Source organism: Cnephaeus nilssonii (genome assembly GCF_951640355.1).
Source record: "Cnephaeus nilssonii genome assembly, chromosome: 2".
Taxonomy (NCBI): domain Eukaryota; kingdom Metazoa; phylum Chordata; class Mammalia; order Chiroptera; family Vespertilionidae; genus Cnephaeus; species Cnephaeus nilssonii.
In genome coordinates, this window is record NC_137073.1 from 71,890,734 (window position 1) to 71,906,169 (window position 15,436).

The following is a 15,436-nucleotide window of genomic DNA, read 5'->3' on the forward strand; positions in this document are numbered from 1 at the left end:
GCACAAAATGAACTAAGTGTGGCAGATAAGGAGGAGCCAAGCAAAGAAGCTGTTTTGTTAGACAGACCTCTGAGTGGCCCAGCAAGAATTTGCCAAATGTTTGCTCCTTCTCATGTACCTGTGAACTGCCTACTTCCCCTTTGAAGTCCAAACCACTACCCCCCTTTCTTCTGAGCTCAAGATGGCATATAAGCCTTAACTGCCCTATTTGTCTTTGGGTCCCATATTCTTATGGAACCCCTGTCTGTACATAGTAAGTTCTCCTGTAACCTGTCTCATGTCAGTTTGATTATTAGACCAGCCAGAAGAACTAAGAGGGAAAAGAGGAAAAAATTTTCCCTCCCCTTTAAAATGCTTGGGAGACAGAAAACCAAGGTGACAGGTCATGGAATTAGACATAGGATGAGGCACAATGGAAGGATTAGTGTTAAAAAGGAAGATGAATATTTTTTATCTTAAGTTGGGCATTTCAAGGGAAGTTAAGGGTTCAAAGCAGGCGCTCTGGAGTCTGGAAGCTGCTGATGTGCTCACCAAAACCAGGGAGTAAAGAGAGAAAGGGCCACAGAAAGCCAGACATCCAACAGAGAGTGACAAGGGGGTCGCCAGGGTGGCAGTGGTGCAGCAGCAGCCGGGAGCGATCCAGCAGTTTGGGAGACAAAGAGGGCTCTTGGGAAAATGGAATTGATCGATTCTCTGACAAGGTTGAGTACCTGAGAAAAAGAATTATGACAGGCAGATAAACAAATGGAGAAAAATCAAGATTGGGTACACAGCTAACCATGCAAATAGTTAATACATGAGAGGTGCTGTCCTAAATGCTTTCATATGTATATAACTTATTAAACCTTCTCATTTTATAGAAGAGGAGACTAAGTGCAGAGAGATGAAGTCACAGCCTCAAAATCACAGATTGCATAAGTGGCAAAGCAAAGATCTGATCGAGGGTCTGGCTCAATCTCTACCCCTAACCACTAGAATATACTGACTCTCCAGGAAAAGGGGATAGGACTGAAAAATAAAAAGTTGTTAAGAAATAAATGCTCTCATTATATAATAATCTTTATTAGCAATAATTACATAAATGTTGACTATTACCTTTATGAAAACTGTGATATAGATTGGCAAAAGGGCAGATGGGAGAGCTTAGTGGTTAAGCTTCCAGATTAACATAACACAACATAAAAAATGATCCACAATAGGCCCTGGCTGGGTAGCTCAGTTGATTGGAGTGTTGTCCCAATATGCCAAGATTGTGGGTTTGAGCCCTAGTCAGAGCACATACAAGAAGCAACGAATCCTATATAATAAAAGCGTAATATGCAAATTGACCAAACCTCTGAATGACCAGTCGGCGGGGGATGGGGCTGGTGGGGGGTGGGGCCGGCAGGGGGAAGGGATGGCGATCATGGGGCAGCAGCGATCAGTGGTAGAGGGGTGATGGGGTGATGGGGGGGGCCACCAATGGTGGAGGGGCGATGGGAGGGCTATGGCAAGCAGCTGGTGCCATCCCCTGATCTGCCCACCCAGTTGCCTCCTGCAGAGGGAGGCCAGGAGTGGGCCTAAGCCGTTGGTTGGACATCCCCTGAGGGCTCCTGGACTGGGAGAGGGCGAAGGCCGGGCTGAGGGACCCCCCCCCCCCCAAGTGCACGAATTTTCGTGCACCGGGCCTCTAGTGAATGCATAAATAAGTGGAACCACAAATCAATGTTTCTCTCATTCTCTCCCTTTCTCCCCCTCTCTCTCAAATCATTAAAAAAAAAAGATAATACAGAATATAATCAACAGATCAGGAAATAATAATATTCAGTGTAAGAATATTATTTGAAAATGTGAAAGGAAAGCTGCAAAAATAATTGATAATGGTTGCTTTTGAGGAGGGGACTGTAAGGTAGGTTGTACAGAGGGAAGATGCTATTTTTCATTTTGTATTTTAAAGGTTTTTGATATATTTTTAAAAAATATATTTTATTGATTTTTTACAGAGAGAAAGGGAGAGGGATAGAGAATTAGAAACATCGATGAGAGAGAAACATCGATCAGCTGCCTCCTGCACACTCCCTACTGGGAATGTGCCCAAAATCAAGGTACATGCCCTTGACGGGAATCGAACCTGGGACCTTTGAGTCCGAAGGCCAACGCTCTATCCACTGAACCAAACCAGTTAGGGCAAGGTTTTTGATATTTAAAAAACATTGTGTATATATTAATTTAATAGAAATAAAGGAGAATTCAGTTACCAGCAGGAGTGGGGTGGGGGCACTATGGGACTCATTATTTTTTGCTTGGGGCCCCAAATTTATAGCTATTTGTTTGTAAATAAATACTTTATTGTTAACTTGTAATCAAAATTAATTAAACTTCCACTACTAGATTGAGGTCTCTAGAGACTTTACAAGTGAATATTAGAGAAATTTCCTCCTCTATATTTAAAACCCAATAGAACACATCAGTAGGCTTTTTTTTTTTTTTAAGTTGAGGTTTTAGGGAGGTAGAAGAATTAATTTTATTTGTTTTTAAGCCAATCTTGAACTGGAAATTAAATTTGTAATGAAGCCTGGTTGGTGTGGCTCAGTGGTTGAGCATTGACCTATGAACCAGGAGTTTTCTAAATTCATTAAAGGTAAAAAGAAGTGGGTGTCTATGGTTATGCTTTTTTCTTAAATAACATATATATGCCACTGTTGTTTTTAGTTCAGGGTGTGGTGTTTTTAAAGTCAACATTGAACTCTCCTTCCTAAGAAGGGGGAAAAAAAAATCTTCAAATTCAGGAGGGAAAATACCAAATTATAAGATGGTTATTTCTAATGTTACATATACATATATCATTATATTGTATAAAAAGAACTAATTCAGTTAATTTAAGAAAACTTTAGAGGGGAAACTATTTCACATGGACTGCCAAGAGCTACAGTCTTATTAAAACAGGTCTATTACTGCTTGTTCCTGAAGCAGCCACTTCAAAAGAGAGGGACTGCAAAACTACCTACCTGTCAGGAACATCAAGTACAACAAACAGCTTACTTGAAAAAGTCTGCAGAGTACTTAAGTTAAGGTGCCACTGTTTTATGTCTGTTGACATTACCTCTATTCTTGTTAACCTAGCACGGATGCAAAGGATGCTACCAACAAGACCTTAAATAGTAACGGCACAGCCCCCAGAGCCAGGAAGGTGGCTGCACCTCCAGACAAGGCCACATTGCTCTGAGATCTTCCAGCAGGAAGAGGGGAATCAACCTGCATAGATTATTGAACATCTTTTAAACTTGCTTATTAATAGCAGTCAGGGCTACTAATTTAGTCATGCTTAGGAAGACGAGGCCTTGTACTGCCTGGTTGGTAGGGATGAGTTTATCTAATCCTTGGAGGATGTCTTATCAGCTCCCTTTTGCAGATGGTAAAACTGAGGCTCAGGCCCCGGGCGATTTGGCTCAGTGGATATAGCATCAGCCTGCGGACTGAAGGGTCCCTGATTCGATTCCCGGTCAGGGCACCTGCCGGGGTTGAGGGCTCGATCCCCAGTGGGGGGCATGCAGGAGGCAGCCAATCCATGATTCTCCCTCATCATGGATGTTTCTATCTCTCTCTCCCTCTCCCATCCTCTATGATCAATAAAATATATTTAAAAACAAACAAACAAACAAAAAATACTGAGGCTCAGAGGTCGCCCAGCCAGTTCTTGGTACAGTTAAAAATGGCAAGTACCTGGCTCTGAAAGCTCAGGCTCCCATTACTATTTTATTTATTTTTTTGTACCTTGGGGCACAGTCTACAAATCCCTGGGTTATTAAGACATGTGTTCTCTTTCTCTGCAGGGCTGACATCGATATAGTCACGGAATTTTCCTATGTTGGCATCGATTTGGTCAAAAGAGCACAGGATTCAAGGTCAGGAGGCCTGAATCCTACCACCAGTTCTGTCTCCAGCCCCGTGTTCCCTGGTAAGAGCTTTCCAATTTCGTGAACCCCAGTTTCTGTCACAGGCTAAGAGGTCTCAGAGTCCCAGCCTGCTCAAACAGATGTAGATTTCATATCTTCCCTTTCCCTGGAAGCTGCCTGGCTCTTCCCACAGGGTGGAAACTCTAGTCTAGGTGAGTTAATGAGTTAGTGAGAGGCCGGGCCAGAGTGACAGCTGCAGCCAATAATGGAGCTCCCTGAAGTCCCGGTGAGAGGTTTGGCTTTTCATGAATCGTGGGCTGCCGCCAGGCAGAATTGCCACACTGGCCTAATACTGTTTATGCTGTTTACAATTTTAAAAAATTATTAATTTAAAAATTTTAAAAATTATTAGAAATTCTTTTTAGAGTCAACGCTCTTCATTTCTATGGCTGAGTAGGGCCCACTCCATTATTTCTCTTCCTCTAATTGCCTTTCCTCATAGTCTCTGCCTCCTGAACTGCCCAGCCAGTCACTTCCTTGCCAAAGACTCTGTCTGGAAGCCACTCAAGGTCAAGCCTTGGGCCGTGTGCGAGGAGATTACACAGGTGGGTTCTGATTCCAGTCCCAGTTTTGCTCCTTCAGCTTTGCCGTGAAGCTCTGAGCAAGTTATTTAACCTGTCTGGACTTCACTTTCCTCATTTCTAAAATGAGTAGGCACAGTAATGCTGATTTAAAAGTGTTAAGATAGGATAAGAGTCTGGGCAGTTCCTAATGAATACCTGTTAAATGTAAAAATATATCACAGTATTTTGCAGAAGCCGCTGTAACAGGATGAGCTAGACAGAGACCCAAATGAGTTAAGTTAACTGCAAAGTAGAAATCAACATGCAGTTAACCAAATAGTGTATATAAGCAATGGCTAAGCCTCCCTTTGGGGAGACAGAGCAGAGCTCTGGATGTGAATTCCTTATCTCCTTTGCTTGCTGCAAGTACATTAAACTACCTAGCCACAACCATGCCTAGTTCTTGAATAGAACACCCCAAGCAGTGAACTCAAGGGATTGGGTAACAAAAGGGCTTGGGGCAAAGTTCTTCCTAACAGAAATCCTTCTTTGCGGAAGTGGCTGTGAGGAGAATATTTGTAGGGAGAAAAACCAGGGGCACCCCTCTCTGCTTTCTGAATGCAACAAGCAGTTATTGGGGACCCCCTTTTTAGTAAGGCCAGGTGAGAGAACGCAGGGATGCAAGCTGAGTCCCTGGGCCGGGGATGCGCTCTCTTCCCAGGATAAGGGAAGAGTGATGTGGTAATACCAAGGGATGTGAGCAGAGGGCTCTCGCTGGATCTCGCAAAGTGCCCTGGAAATCAGGGCAGACCAGCCTCGTGCCGGATCCGAGGAAGCCTGGGTGGAGACGACTTTCCCAAAAGGTGGCAGATGAGGACGGAAAAGGGATTTCAGGGACAGGGATCCCGTGGAGATTCCCTGAAGGCGCGAGACAGAGCGCAGACCAGCACCCGGCGGTCCCCACAGCGTCGATGGGGTCCAGGACACCCGGGAGTCTCTGCACCAAAGGCTCCACGCGTCACTGGAGTCGGCAGCCAGCATTCCCGCGGGAGCCAGGGGACCGAGGGGCGCACAGCCCGGCCGGCCCCTCCGCTGGCGGACTTCGGAGCCCAATGCCACACCGGGAAGTGACAGCTGCTGCCAGCGGCCTGACGCCAGCGGAAGTGCCGGCCGGGACCGAGCCTGCTCCGCCGCCTGACGCCCGGGAAGGGGCGGGCGCGGGGCGGGGCCGATAGAGGGCGGGGCTCGAGGGGGCGGGCGGGGCGGGGCCTCGGCGGCCGGTGGGTTTCGGATCGGGTTGTTTTCCCCCAGGCCCGCGTACCTGACGCACCGCCGGGGCAAGGCTACCTGTGGGGGCGGTCTGAGCGTGTGCGGAGAGGGGCGCTCGAGGCCGGCGGGAGCGAGGACTGTCGGCGGGGAGCCGGGAGCCAGCAAGCGCGCCCGTGGTCCTCGGCCGCCGCGATGTCAGCGCAGTGCTGTGCGGGCCAGGTGAGCGGGGCTGGGTGCCGCGCGGGGGTCGACGGATCGCGCGGTGGGGCTGGGCGCTTAGGCGCAGCGCGCGGGCTTCCCTGGGTGTGCACCCGAGCTCCGAGGTGGAAAAGGGTGCGGAGGGTGGGTCGCCCGGGGCCGATCCCGCGCCGCCTGGGTTACTGCCTCGGGCCTGAGCGTGGCGCTGGGCAGTCGGGGGAAATCCAGTGTCGCGCCGGCGGGCGGGCGGGAAGGGGACGCGGGGAAGCCCGAGAGTCTCCCCCGAGGTCTCCCCGTCCGGCCTTAAGGACTTCGCTGGGGCGAGGTGGGCAGGACTTGGTGGAAGATCCCTATTGCTCCTGGCGGGTGTCATCTCCTCCCAGGACACAAATGAGTTCCGCGGCTCACCCAGGAAAAGACGGGGGGTTGGGGGCAACATCTCCTTTCCCACGCTCTGCACAAAACTCGGGTCCTATGGCCCAGGCAGGTTGCGTCTGTCATTTTGCAAGGCTAGAGCATGGGCTCCGTACCTTCGGGAACGTCTCCAAGCCTGGTTTCCGAACCACAGTGCTCAGGTCTAGGCGCGGGGAAGGCGAAGCCGAAGCCCTGCCTCCTGCGTTTCCCGACCCAACCCTGGCGGGGCGCCACCGCGGCTGCCTGGGTAGAGCTAGAGCCTCCCCCATCCCGGGTAGAAACTGAACTTGCCCCAGCCTGTTTTGTAACTCTCATTTGTTAAACTCTTGGTGCCTTAAAACATATGCCCGTTTGGAATAGGCGTCTCCTACCGGTGAGTGGTGCATCACGGCAGAATAATAGGTTTTAACCCTTTAATGTTAATTTCTCGCTCATTCCTGCAGTTAGAGAAAAAAAGGAAATAGGTAAAGCCTTCCCGGTGTCGATCTGCCTCCTCCCAGCCCATACTGATTATTAGCATGGTGTGTTTCCACAAAAGGATCTTAACTCTGGGGGCATTCAGGGTCAGAGATGTTCTTGCTTCCTAATACACTCAGCTTTTGACAACCGAGGCCAGCTCCTAAGTGATGGAGAGGTTAAACTGCTACAGGTTTCTGAAACCTTCTGATTGTACTATACTGGCAGATAATCTGCAGGTAATCCGACCTCTTTGGAGTGGCCACTGGAGTTATGGCTTGGTTTCTGAGGTTTCATACTGTACTTGGCATGCATTCAAGCTGGCCTTCAGAGATGAGAAAATGTGAGGCGTAATGGCTTGCCCTGAGTTAGGCAAGGGGAGAGAGGATGCTTCCCACCTTTCCGGGGCTTCCCAGACCAACGTGGACCCGAAAAAGCTATTTTCTGAATGTTCTCAATCTCAGGAAAGCTTTGCAAATCTTTAATTGTTGTTTTGAGATACTTTCCAATTTGATGCAATACTTTTCATTAATAGTAATTGCATTACAGATGTTTTGGGGCATCTCCACCAGTTCTCTGAAAGCCCCGTGAGCCTTTCTGTCACTCCAAGTAGCTAAGTGAGAGCTCTGAAAATTACCACCGGTACTCAAGTGGGTCCTGTAAAAGAATTATTGGTATATCTGATATTGTGGCAGAATTTAATGACTTCTTTCTAAAATCCCCCTGTCAGGACTTTGGAAAGAACCCAATCCTGGCCATTCATCACAGAGAAGTTACCTTCTGCTTTCTTGGGACTGTTGAGACATCACTGTGGTTGGTCTCAAGGCTGAGGGGTGATGACACTATGACTTTATTCGTATGGAGTGACTGATAAGCTTGCATTTAAAAAACTGAGACCAGCAGAAACTTAGTTGTTTGTTTGAGCACCTATGAGCTGTTCTTACTCACAGCACTTCTGACACCAATTGTATGGGGTTAGTTGGAGTGCCTTTCCCCCACTCCCACCCCCCTTACAGTAAAAGGTGGCAGTTTGATTCCCCATTAGGACACATACTCAGGTTGTGGGTTCCATTCTCACTCTGGGCCCCTGTGGGAGGCAACTGATCAATGTTTTTTCTCTTTCTCCCTTTCTCTCTAAAAATCAGTAAAAATGAATGAATGAATGGATGAATGAATACCTACCTACATACATAAATAAATAGGGTCCCCACTTACCCCAGGCAACTGATTACTCAACTCTCTGGACACCAACTGGATGTCCAACAATTCAATTCAATTCTGACACTAACCATCTGGAGTTAGGAGTTAGTATTCCACAGGTTAAAGGCTTAGTTCCACAGGTCTGGACTCTTCCATACCCCACCCCATTTCAGCTACCATTCACAAGTCCTGGGCCTCCCCTATGGGGGATGAAGACCAAATATATATGTCTTTTAACATCACAAAACGGCAGCACCAGCTATGCGCCAGGAACTGGAGATGTGGCAGTGAGCCAGATAAATACCTCTGCCCTCAGTGGTCTTCCCAGGTGGTGGGGAGTGCAGGGTGTGGGAATGAGAGATTCGGTTTTGGCCTGAGTAATTGGATAGATGATGGTGTCATTTATTGAGATGAATAGGAGGCTGATAGGCAAGAGGACATTTGGCAGGGAGAACCCACAGTTGGTTTTTTTTTTGGCTCTGCTACATTTTTATTTATTTATTTGTTTGTTTGTTTTGATTTTTAGAGAGGAAGGGAAAGAGAGAGAGAGAAACATCAATCCGTTGCCTCCTATACGCACCCTTACGGAATCGAACCTGTCACCCTTCAGTGTATGGGATGATGCTCCCACCAACTGAGCCATACTGGCCAGGGCTTTGCTACATTTGAGATGCCCGTTAAAAAAACTAAATATCCCAAACAAAAAAAATAAAAAAGTCACCAGTTAGATATTTAAGTTGAGAGAAATTTGAATTTGGAGATAGACATTTTGGGGACTTTGAAGACCATTAGGAACAATGTGTAACCCAGAAAAGAGCCTGGGCTTTGGACTCAGGTCTGGGTTTGATTTGGAAAGTCTGAACAATGAGGGCTGGTGTGACTGCACTTGTTATTTATTCTCTTTTAACCTCAGTTTTCCTCAACTGTAGAATGGGTGTGATAATACTTCTTAGGGTTATGAGGATTTCATGTGATAACAGTCTCTAGTACAAGGTTTGGCACAGAGTAAGGAACTCCCCAAATCTTAGTTTGTTAGTGGCCATTATCCACATGTACCTGGATAGTCTTCAGGTCATCTTATTTTATTTAAAAACATATTTTTATTGATTTCAGAGATGAAGGGAGAAAGAGGGAGATAGAAACATCAATGATGAGAGAGAGAATCATTGATCAGCTGCCTCCTGCATGCTTCACACTGGGGATCAAGCCCGAAACTGGGCATGTGCTCTGACAGGAATCGAACCATGACTTCCTGGTTCCTAGGTTGATGCTCAACCACTGAGCCATGCCAGCCTGGCTTTATTTATTTACTTATTTATTTTTCATCTTATTTTTCCATTGATTTTGCTATACACTTAGGTTTTGATTAGGCTTTTGGTTAATGGATGCTAATGGAAGCAGACATTAGAGGAGAGAGTTCACTCAACACCTTCTGGGTACCCAGCACCCAGGTAGGCCTCAGGGAACTAGATGTTGAACCAAAGACCTTGCTTGCTCTCTTGGAACTTATGGGGTAATTAGGGGATGCAAGTGTGGGGGAAGCTAGCTACAGAAAATGACAGTACATACTGTCAGAGGGGAAGTGAGAGGTGTAATTAAGAAATTCTAGATAGACCTTCCAAGGCAATTCAAGAATAAGGCTTGGCAGGGTTTACTCTAGGCAAGTGTAAACAGTAATGGTAACAAGAACAATAGCTTAAGTCTATTTCATGCCTGCAGTGTGCTGTCTGTTTTTATATACATTGTGTCATTCATTCTTCACAGCACATCTAAGGGGTGGGTAAAGTTTTAATTGGCCTCCCTTTGCAGCAAGACAAAGACATGAACTTGACTGACTTTTGGTGGTGGAGCAAAGCCTTGAACACTGGTCCACCTGAGAGTTGGAGCACTTGACTACTATGCTGATTTTTCTTACTACAGTATACATCAGTGATGGCGAACCTATGACACGCGTGTCAGCACTGACACGCATAGCCATTTATGATGACACGCGGCCGCATGCCGAGGATGAAACATTTGCTGCTCCTGAGGATGAAACATTTGCGACTAGAGTCTTGGAGTCAGTTTTTTCCTCAAAGTGACACACTACCCGAGTTATGCTCAGTTTTTTGGCGAAGTTTGACACACCAAGCTCACAAGGTTGCCCATCACTGGTATACATAAATGATAATGAGTATCACTTGCTCATTGTCGCTAATAGTGGACCTACCTCAGTTTTATACAGTGATTAGGCTGTTTTGTTAGATATTGGTGTTTGCCGGTAGTTATGGGTGGATGAAGTTTAGCTTCTTTCTCAGGACCAAGTTGTAAAGAAAGCAGGTCTCAGACCAAATTCTGCCACACATGCAGACGTAATTGGCAGCAGCAGCCTGACCCGAGTCCTCATGAAGTCCCAGCCCTTTGCCCTCCTGGTTATACTGACACAAGTTGCCTATTCACTTGAGGCAGATGGGACACATTCTAGTAGGGAGAACTTGACTGAGACTGCCAATCAGCAGGGCCACATGGATGGATCGAGTCTGTGGTGCCATTCTCAGGCTGAAGACTCAGTCTGCCCTCGTAGGCAGTTCAGTACGAATAGGAATGCCCAGGCTAAGGTATTTCCAGTTGGATCATATTACTTGATCACTGAGATTTCCCCAATGAAAGCCCATTTCTAATCTATACTAATAAAAGGGTAATATGCTAATTAGGGTGGATGTCTTCCAGACGACCTTCTGGAGGTCCTTCCGGACAAAGCTGCAGCAGCTGTGAAGGGCCCAGGCTCAGGCCGGCAGTGGCAGCAGCAGCAGGGTAATGGGGGCGGCACCTTCCCCTGATCCGCCACGTCGCCTCCCACAGAGGGAGGCCAGACTGTGGCTTAGACTGGGCGAGGCAGAGGTGGTTAGGGGCAATCAGGCAGGCAGAGCAGTTAGGGGTGATCAGGAAGGCAGGCAGAGGGGTTAGAGTCGATCAGGCAGGCAGGCAGGTGAGCAGTTAGGAGCCAGCGGTCCCGGATTGCGAGAGGGATGTCCGACTGCCAGTTTAGGCCCGATCCCTAGGGGTCCCAGATTGGAGAGGGTGCAGGCTGGGCTGAGGGATCGCCCTTCTCCCCCCCCCCACCCCCACCCGAATTTTGTGCACTGGGCCTCTAGTGTTTGTTATGTTAATTAACGAAGCCACAAATGCCACCTGGGACTACCCATTGTCCAAGATAAATAAAGCCAGACTTTAAAGCATTGAAACAGATTTTATTCTGTAACCCCTGACAGTAGGGGAAAAAGCCTTGCTCCATTTTGATTTCCATGGAGGTGACTGAGAGTTTTAAAGAGAGAATGAGGGAGTGCAGAGGACAAGCAAGAAGTATTAGGGAAGTGTGACGTTACAAAGGCTTGGTCAGAGTACACATGATTAGGCCAGCTGTGTCTGCTAGCAGGCTAGTTAGGATTCTCTCCTTCCACAGAGACTGGGAGATTAATCCTACCCTCTTGATGATTACATTTCAAAGGCATGGCTTTTGGGTTCTTGAGAAAGACACTCCTGCACTGTAGGAAATACATTTTGTACATGTCAAAGGGACAGGGAGGGATTCACAGTTGTAAGCCCCTTTTAATAAATGCTTTAAGAAAGGGAGGCCTGTCTTACATGTTGACTAGAACAAACAGTAAATTTCTTTTGACAGCTCCGAGCTTTTCCAGACAAGAACACAAAAGGCAAAAGGTGGCTGGGTCATCTCAGGGATTCAGCCGTAGGCTACTAGAGGCCAAGTTTGGTCAAGTCCCTTCATGCAGGGGTTTGGGCGGAGTTGCTATGTGCCAAGAGTTCCCACAGATTCCACTGGTTAACAGACCCTGGGGTCATTCAAGTTTGAGGTACCTGAAGCTCATGTAGGAGACGGCTTGGAGGGTGGCCTGAGTTACTGTTAAATGTTAGCTGGAATGGGTTTTCCTCATCAAGGCAACTGTCCACCTCTCGACTGTAGCTTAAAATAGACACACACACACACACACACACACACATGCCTATGCACATACACACACACACAGAGAATCCATGGAGACTTCTTTAAAGATTAAAAATTACACACCACACAAGAGTAAGTCTTTCCCTGAAATGACTTTCCTTCTCTATAACACCCAAATCGCTACTTCTCAGGCCAACCTCAAGAAGCATTTGCTCAGCAAGGTCCTTCCTTTGTTTTGAAAGTTCTCTTGGAACTTGCACTTAGACCTGTGCACAGCACCTCCTACTTGGTCCTCTGAAGCACTGGAGTGTTCCATGCTTAATGCATGTATGTATTTCCTCTCCCCTAGACAGAGTACATACTGTGGCCTCCTTGAAGCCCCTGTCCAGTGTTTTTGGTTACAAACTCTTTCCCCCTACAGCTCTTTGTTTATAGTGATTGGAAATATTAGGTCATCAGCATATTATGTGTTGCTTCCACTCTTGGAAAGAATTCAGAGTGGACACAACAAAAAGTTCTCTCTTTCCATGACTGATGCTTTTTTGAACAATTTAGGGTATTTGTGAAGGACATAGGGAAAAAAATCACATATCATCCAGAGAGAACCATGTTTTATATGTTATAATGCAATTATATTTAATATATATGATCTTACTTTGTACAATTGGGATTATGTTGTAGATGCTATATTCAGTCCTGCTGTTTTTGCTGAATTTTTATGGGATGATCAAGGAAGTTTTTTAACATGCACTAGCCAATCCTTTACAACCATTAATGTTTTCTGGGCTTACAGTGAGATAGTTCCTCTACCTTCAAACATGACCAATTTCTCCAGAGGTGTTAATAAAGTTTAATGTGTGAAAGTCAGTTTACAGGCTTATGTGTTAATAGGTTTGTGTGTTTCATTCCCCAAAAGGCTAAAAATAATGAAGAAAATACTAATTATACCCTCCTCCTTTTTTTAAAAAAAATTAAGACTTTATTTTTATAGCAGTTTTAGGTTTACAGAAAAATTGAGCATAGAAGTCCAGTTCCCATATACCTCCTGTCCCTACCCCCTAGCACACAGTTTTCCTATTATCCTCCTGCTTTAGTGTGGTGCATTTGTTAGAGCTGATAAAGCAATATTGATATATGCTTAACTAAAGCCCATAGTTTACATTAGGGTGACTCTTTATTTTTGTCAGTTACAGTTGACATTAAATATTATTTTACATTAGTTTCAGGTATACAGCATAGTGGTTACATACTTCCACCCCTTTTAAATGGCATCATCAACAATATATTTCAACTTTGATCTTTTTCTTTATAGTTACTTACACAGAAAGTGTAAGTCTAGATGGTGTTTGAGTCACTGTTTTCCTTCGGTATAAAGGTGCCCATCTTTGTTATATTTAGTTTGAGTCCTGTGCTTCTTACCAGTATTGGCACTTTTATTTTTCTATTCATTTTTATAAAACAGGCAAAATGCAGTAAAACGCACACCTAGTTGCTCTCCCACGGTGGTGACTCGGCTGGTGTTGAACTGTTGTGCCGATGCAGAAAGAGTGGTTTGTAGAGGTCTTTGTGTAGTTAGCCAAGTTCAGGTTGTTGGAAGGATGAGTCTGTCACTGACCTTGAAAGTGCAAGTTGCCCTGTTAGGTGGAGAGTTCTTAAGAGGTTGCTTTTTTTTCAGATTTGTTTCCTTGGGCTGCTTTATAGCTTGACCTGGGGAGCCGACAAACGGCTTTGGGCTGCAGCAAGTCTGAGTGGGATGACTTTGCTGGGAGGGCGGAGGAGGCACGACCTGCAGGGAGTGGAAGGCAGCCTCCTCTCTCACTGATGAGCTGAAAGGCAACGCCCTCTTCCCTAGGCTTGCTGCTCTCCATTTTCTGTGTAAATATCACCTGTAGATTTCCCACAGACAGTGACTATCTAGGAGTGAGTCAACTCTGAGCCATGGAAGCTTTTCAGTTTCCCGGGTGTTTTCATGTAAAGCTCATTTAGAAGCCTCAGCTTGTGCAGAGCTGTAGTGATGGCATCATCTGCTTGTGTTTCAGAGAGTACCTGGCCAATTTGTCAGTGGTGGTCAGGGTTGCCTCTGGCTCGAGACAGTACTCTGCATCCTTAGTTCCTGTCTTCTTGTAGGATGAATTCAAACAAGAGACAACTAATAGCAGCAAAAGCAGGTGAGAACTTATTGCAGGAAAGGAATACACTCAGATATAGACTGAGTGAGTAACTCAGCTGGCCGAAACCAAACCAAGTGCCAGACTGGAGTGTCCCTAAGTAAGCCTTCCCCTCCTTTATTTCTCAAACAAACAAACAAACAAAACTTCAAGCTGTAAGTCTCCTTCATCCAGGTGTTATGCCACTGGTTAGACTACATTCTGGAGGGGCTCTAAATCTTCTCACATAGGGGTCTGTTGCCTTCATTGTCTCATTTTGGCTTGTCTCCACTCCCTCTTATCCCCTCCAAACCCTAACTGCCTTCCCCAGCTCATATCTTTCTAGCTGGCTACTCTGACAAAGTCATCTATGATAATTTGGCATTAAAAAGGAAGCCACCACATAAGCAGAACTAGCCACTGGACTCAATTCCATTTTATCCTTTGACTAAGCTACTTTCAGTATTTTAATTTGTAATTATAAATGAAGATCCTGTGTTCTCTTAGGGCCCTGAGCAGCACTGTTAGTAAATTTTCATTACATATTGCTGTTGTCAGTTCTAATTTAGGGTTGAGATTGGATGCCGAGAGCACTATCATCGTTACAAATCGAAACCACTGATTGTCCCTCTCGATCAGGTTTTCCAGGTAGTCCAAAGTAAACCTTTGTGACCCGAGTTAAATGTATTTTAAAACATTCCTAATGGCGATATCCTCTTATCTCCTAGCTTGCGTATAAATGATATTTTAAAATGTTTTAGGACATAATTTGAGAGGCAGTGTAATGTGTGTGTAGGAAATTCAAATACTGGATTGGTTTGATTACATGAAACATCTGTTTGAATTTTAAAGAAAACAGGATTTTACTTTTGGCTTTTCAAATGTAGTTTGCCTTGTGAGATTACAGTTGAGCTAATGTTTAAGGAAAGCAGCTGTTACAGAAAAACTTAGAGTGGGTTTTTATCACAGAATAAGTTGTGAAACAATTTGTGGGTTTGAAGTAGGGTTGCACTAGATAGTAATTAGACAGCATTCCTTCCCCCCTCCCCCCATGAAAACTGTCTAGTCAAAACAAAAGGGGGAAAAACACACTCAAATCTGATTTGTGCAGAGATAATCAGGAGAGGTGGAAAATCAGACTTCTGTTTACACGAGATCTTTATGGGATTTATTTTCTGTTTTTTGTTGTTGTTGTTGTTGTTCTCATTGTATCTCAGTAATGTTACCGAGTCCCCTAATGTTCTGATCCTTAGCGTGTGTGATTCACCAAAATGGGGGAAGAATTCAGTCTTTTGTTCTTGACTCCATGCTCATTGAACTCAGGTGGCGGTCGCGGAAACAATGGCAGTGTTTTGTAACCATAGTAATGAA

The 15,436-nt window shown here is 45.6% G+C and overlaps 1 protein-coding gene across 1 annotated transcript in view; it reads left to right on the plus strand.

Annotated features, from left to right (window-relative positions):
• The first annotated feature begins 5,718 nt into the window (after window positions 1-5,718).
• The window catches only part of SERINC5 (serine incorporator 5), a 98,922-nt gene continuing 89,204 nt past the window's right edge, over window positions 5,719-15,436 (plus strand). The window contains exon 1 of the mRNA XM_079793123.1: window positions 5,719-5,926. Within this exon, the coding sequence (XP_079649249.1) occupies window positions 5,900-5,926 (27 nt within the window). The 5' untranslated portion in view covers window positions 5,719-5,899. The remainder of the gene's footprint in view (window positions 5,927-15,436) is intronic.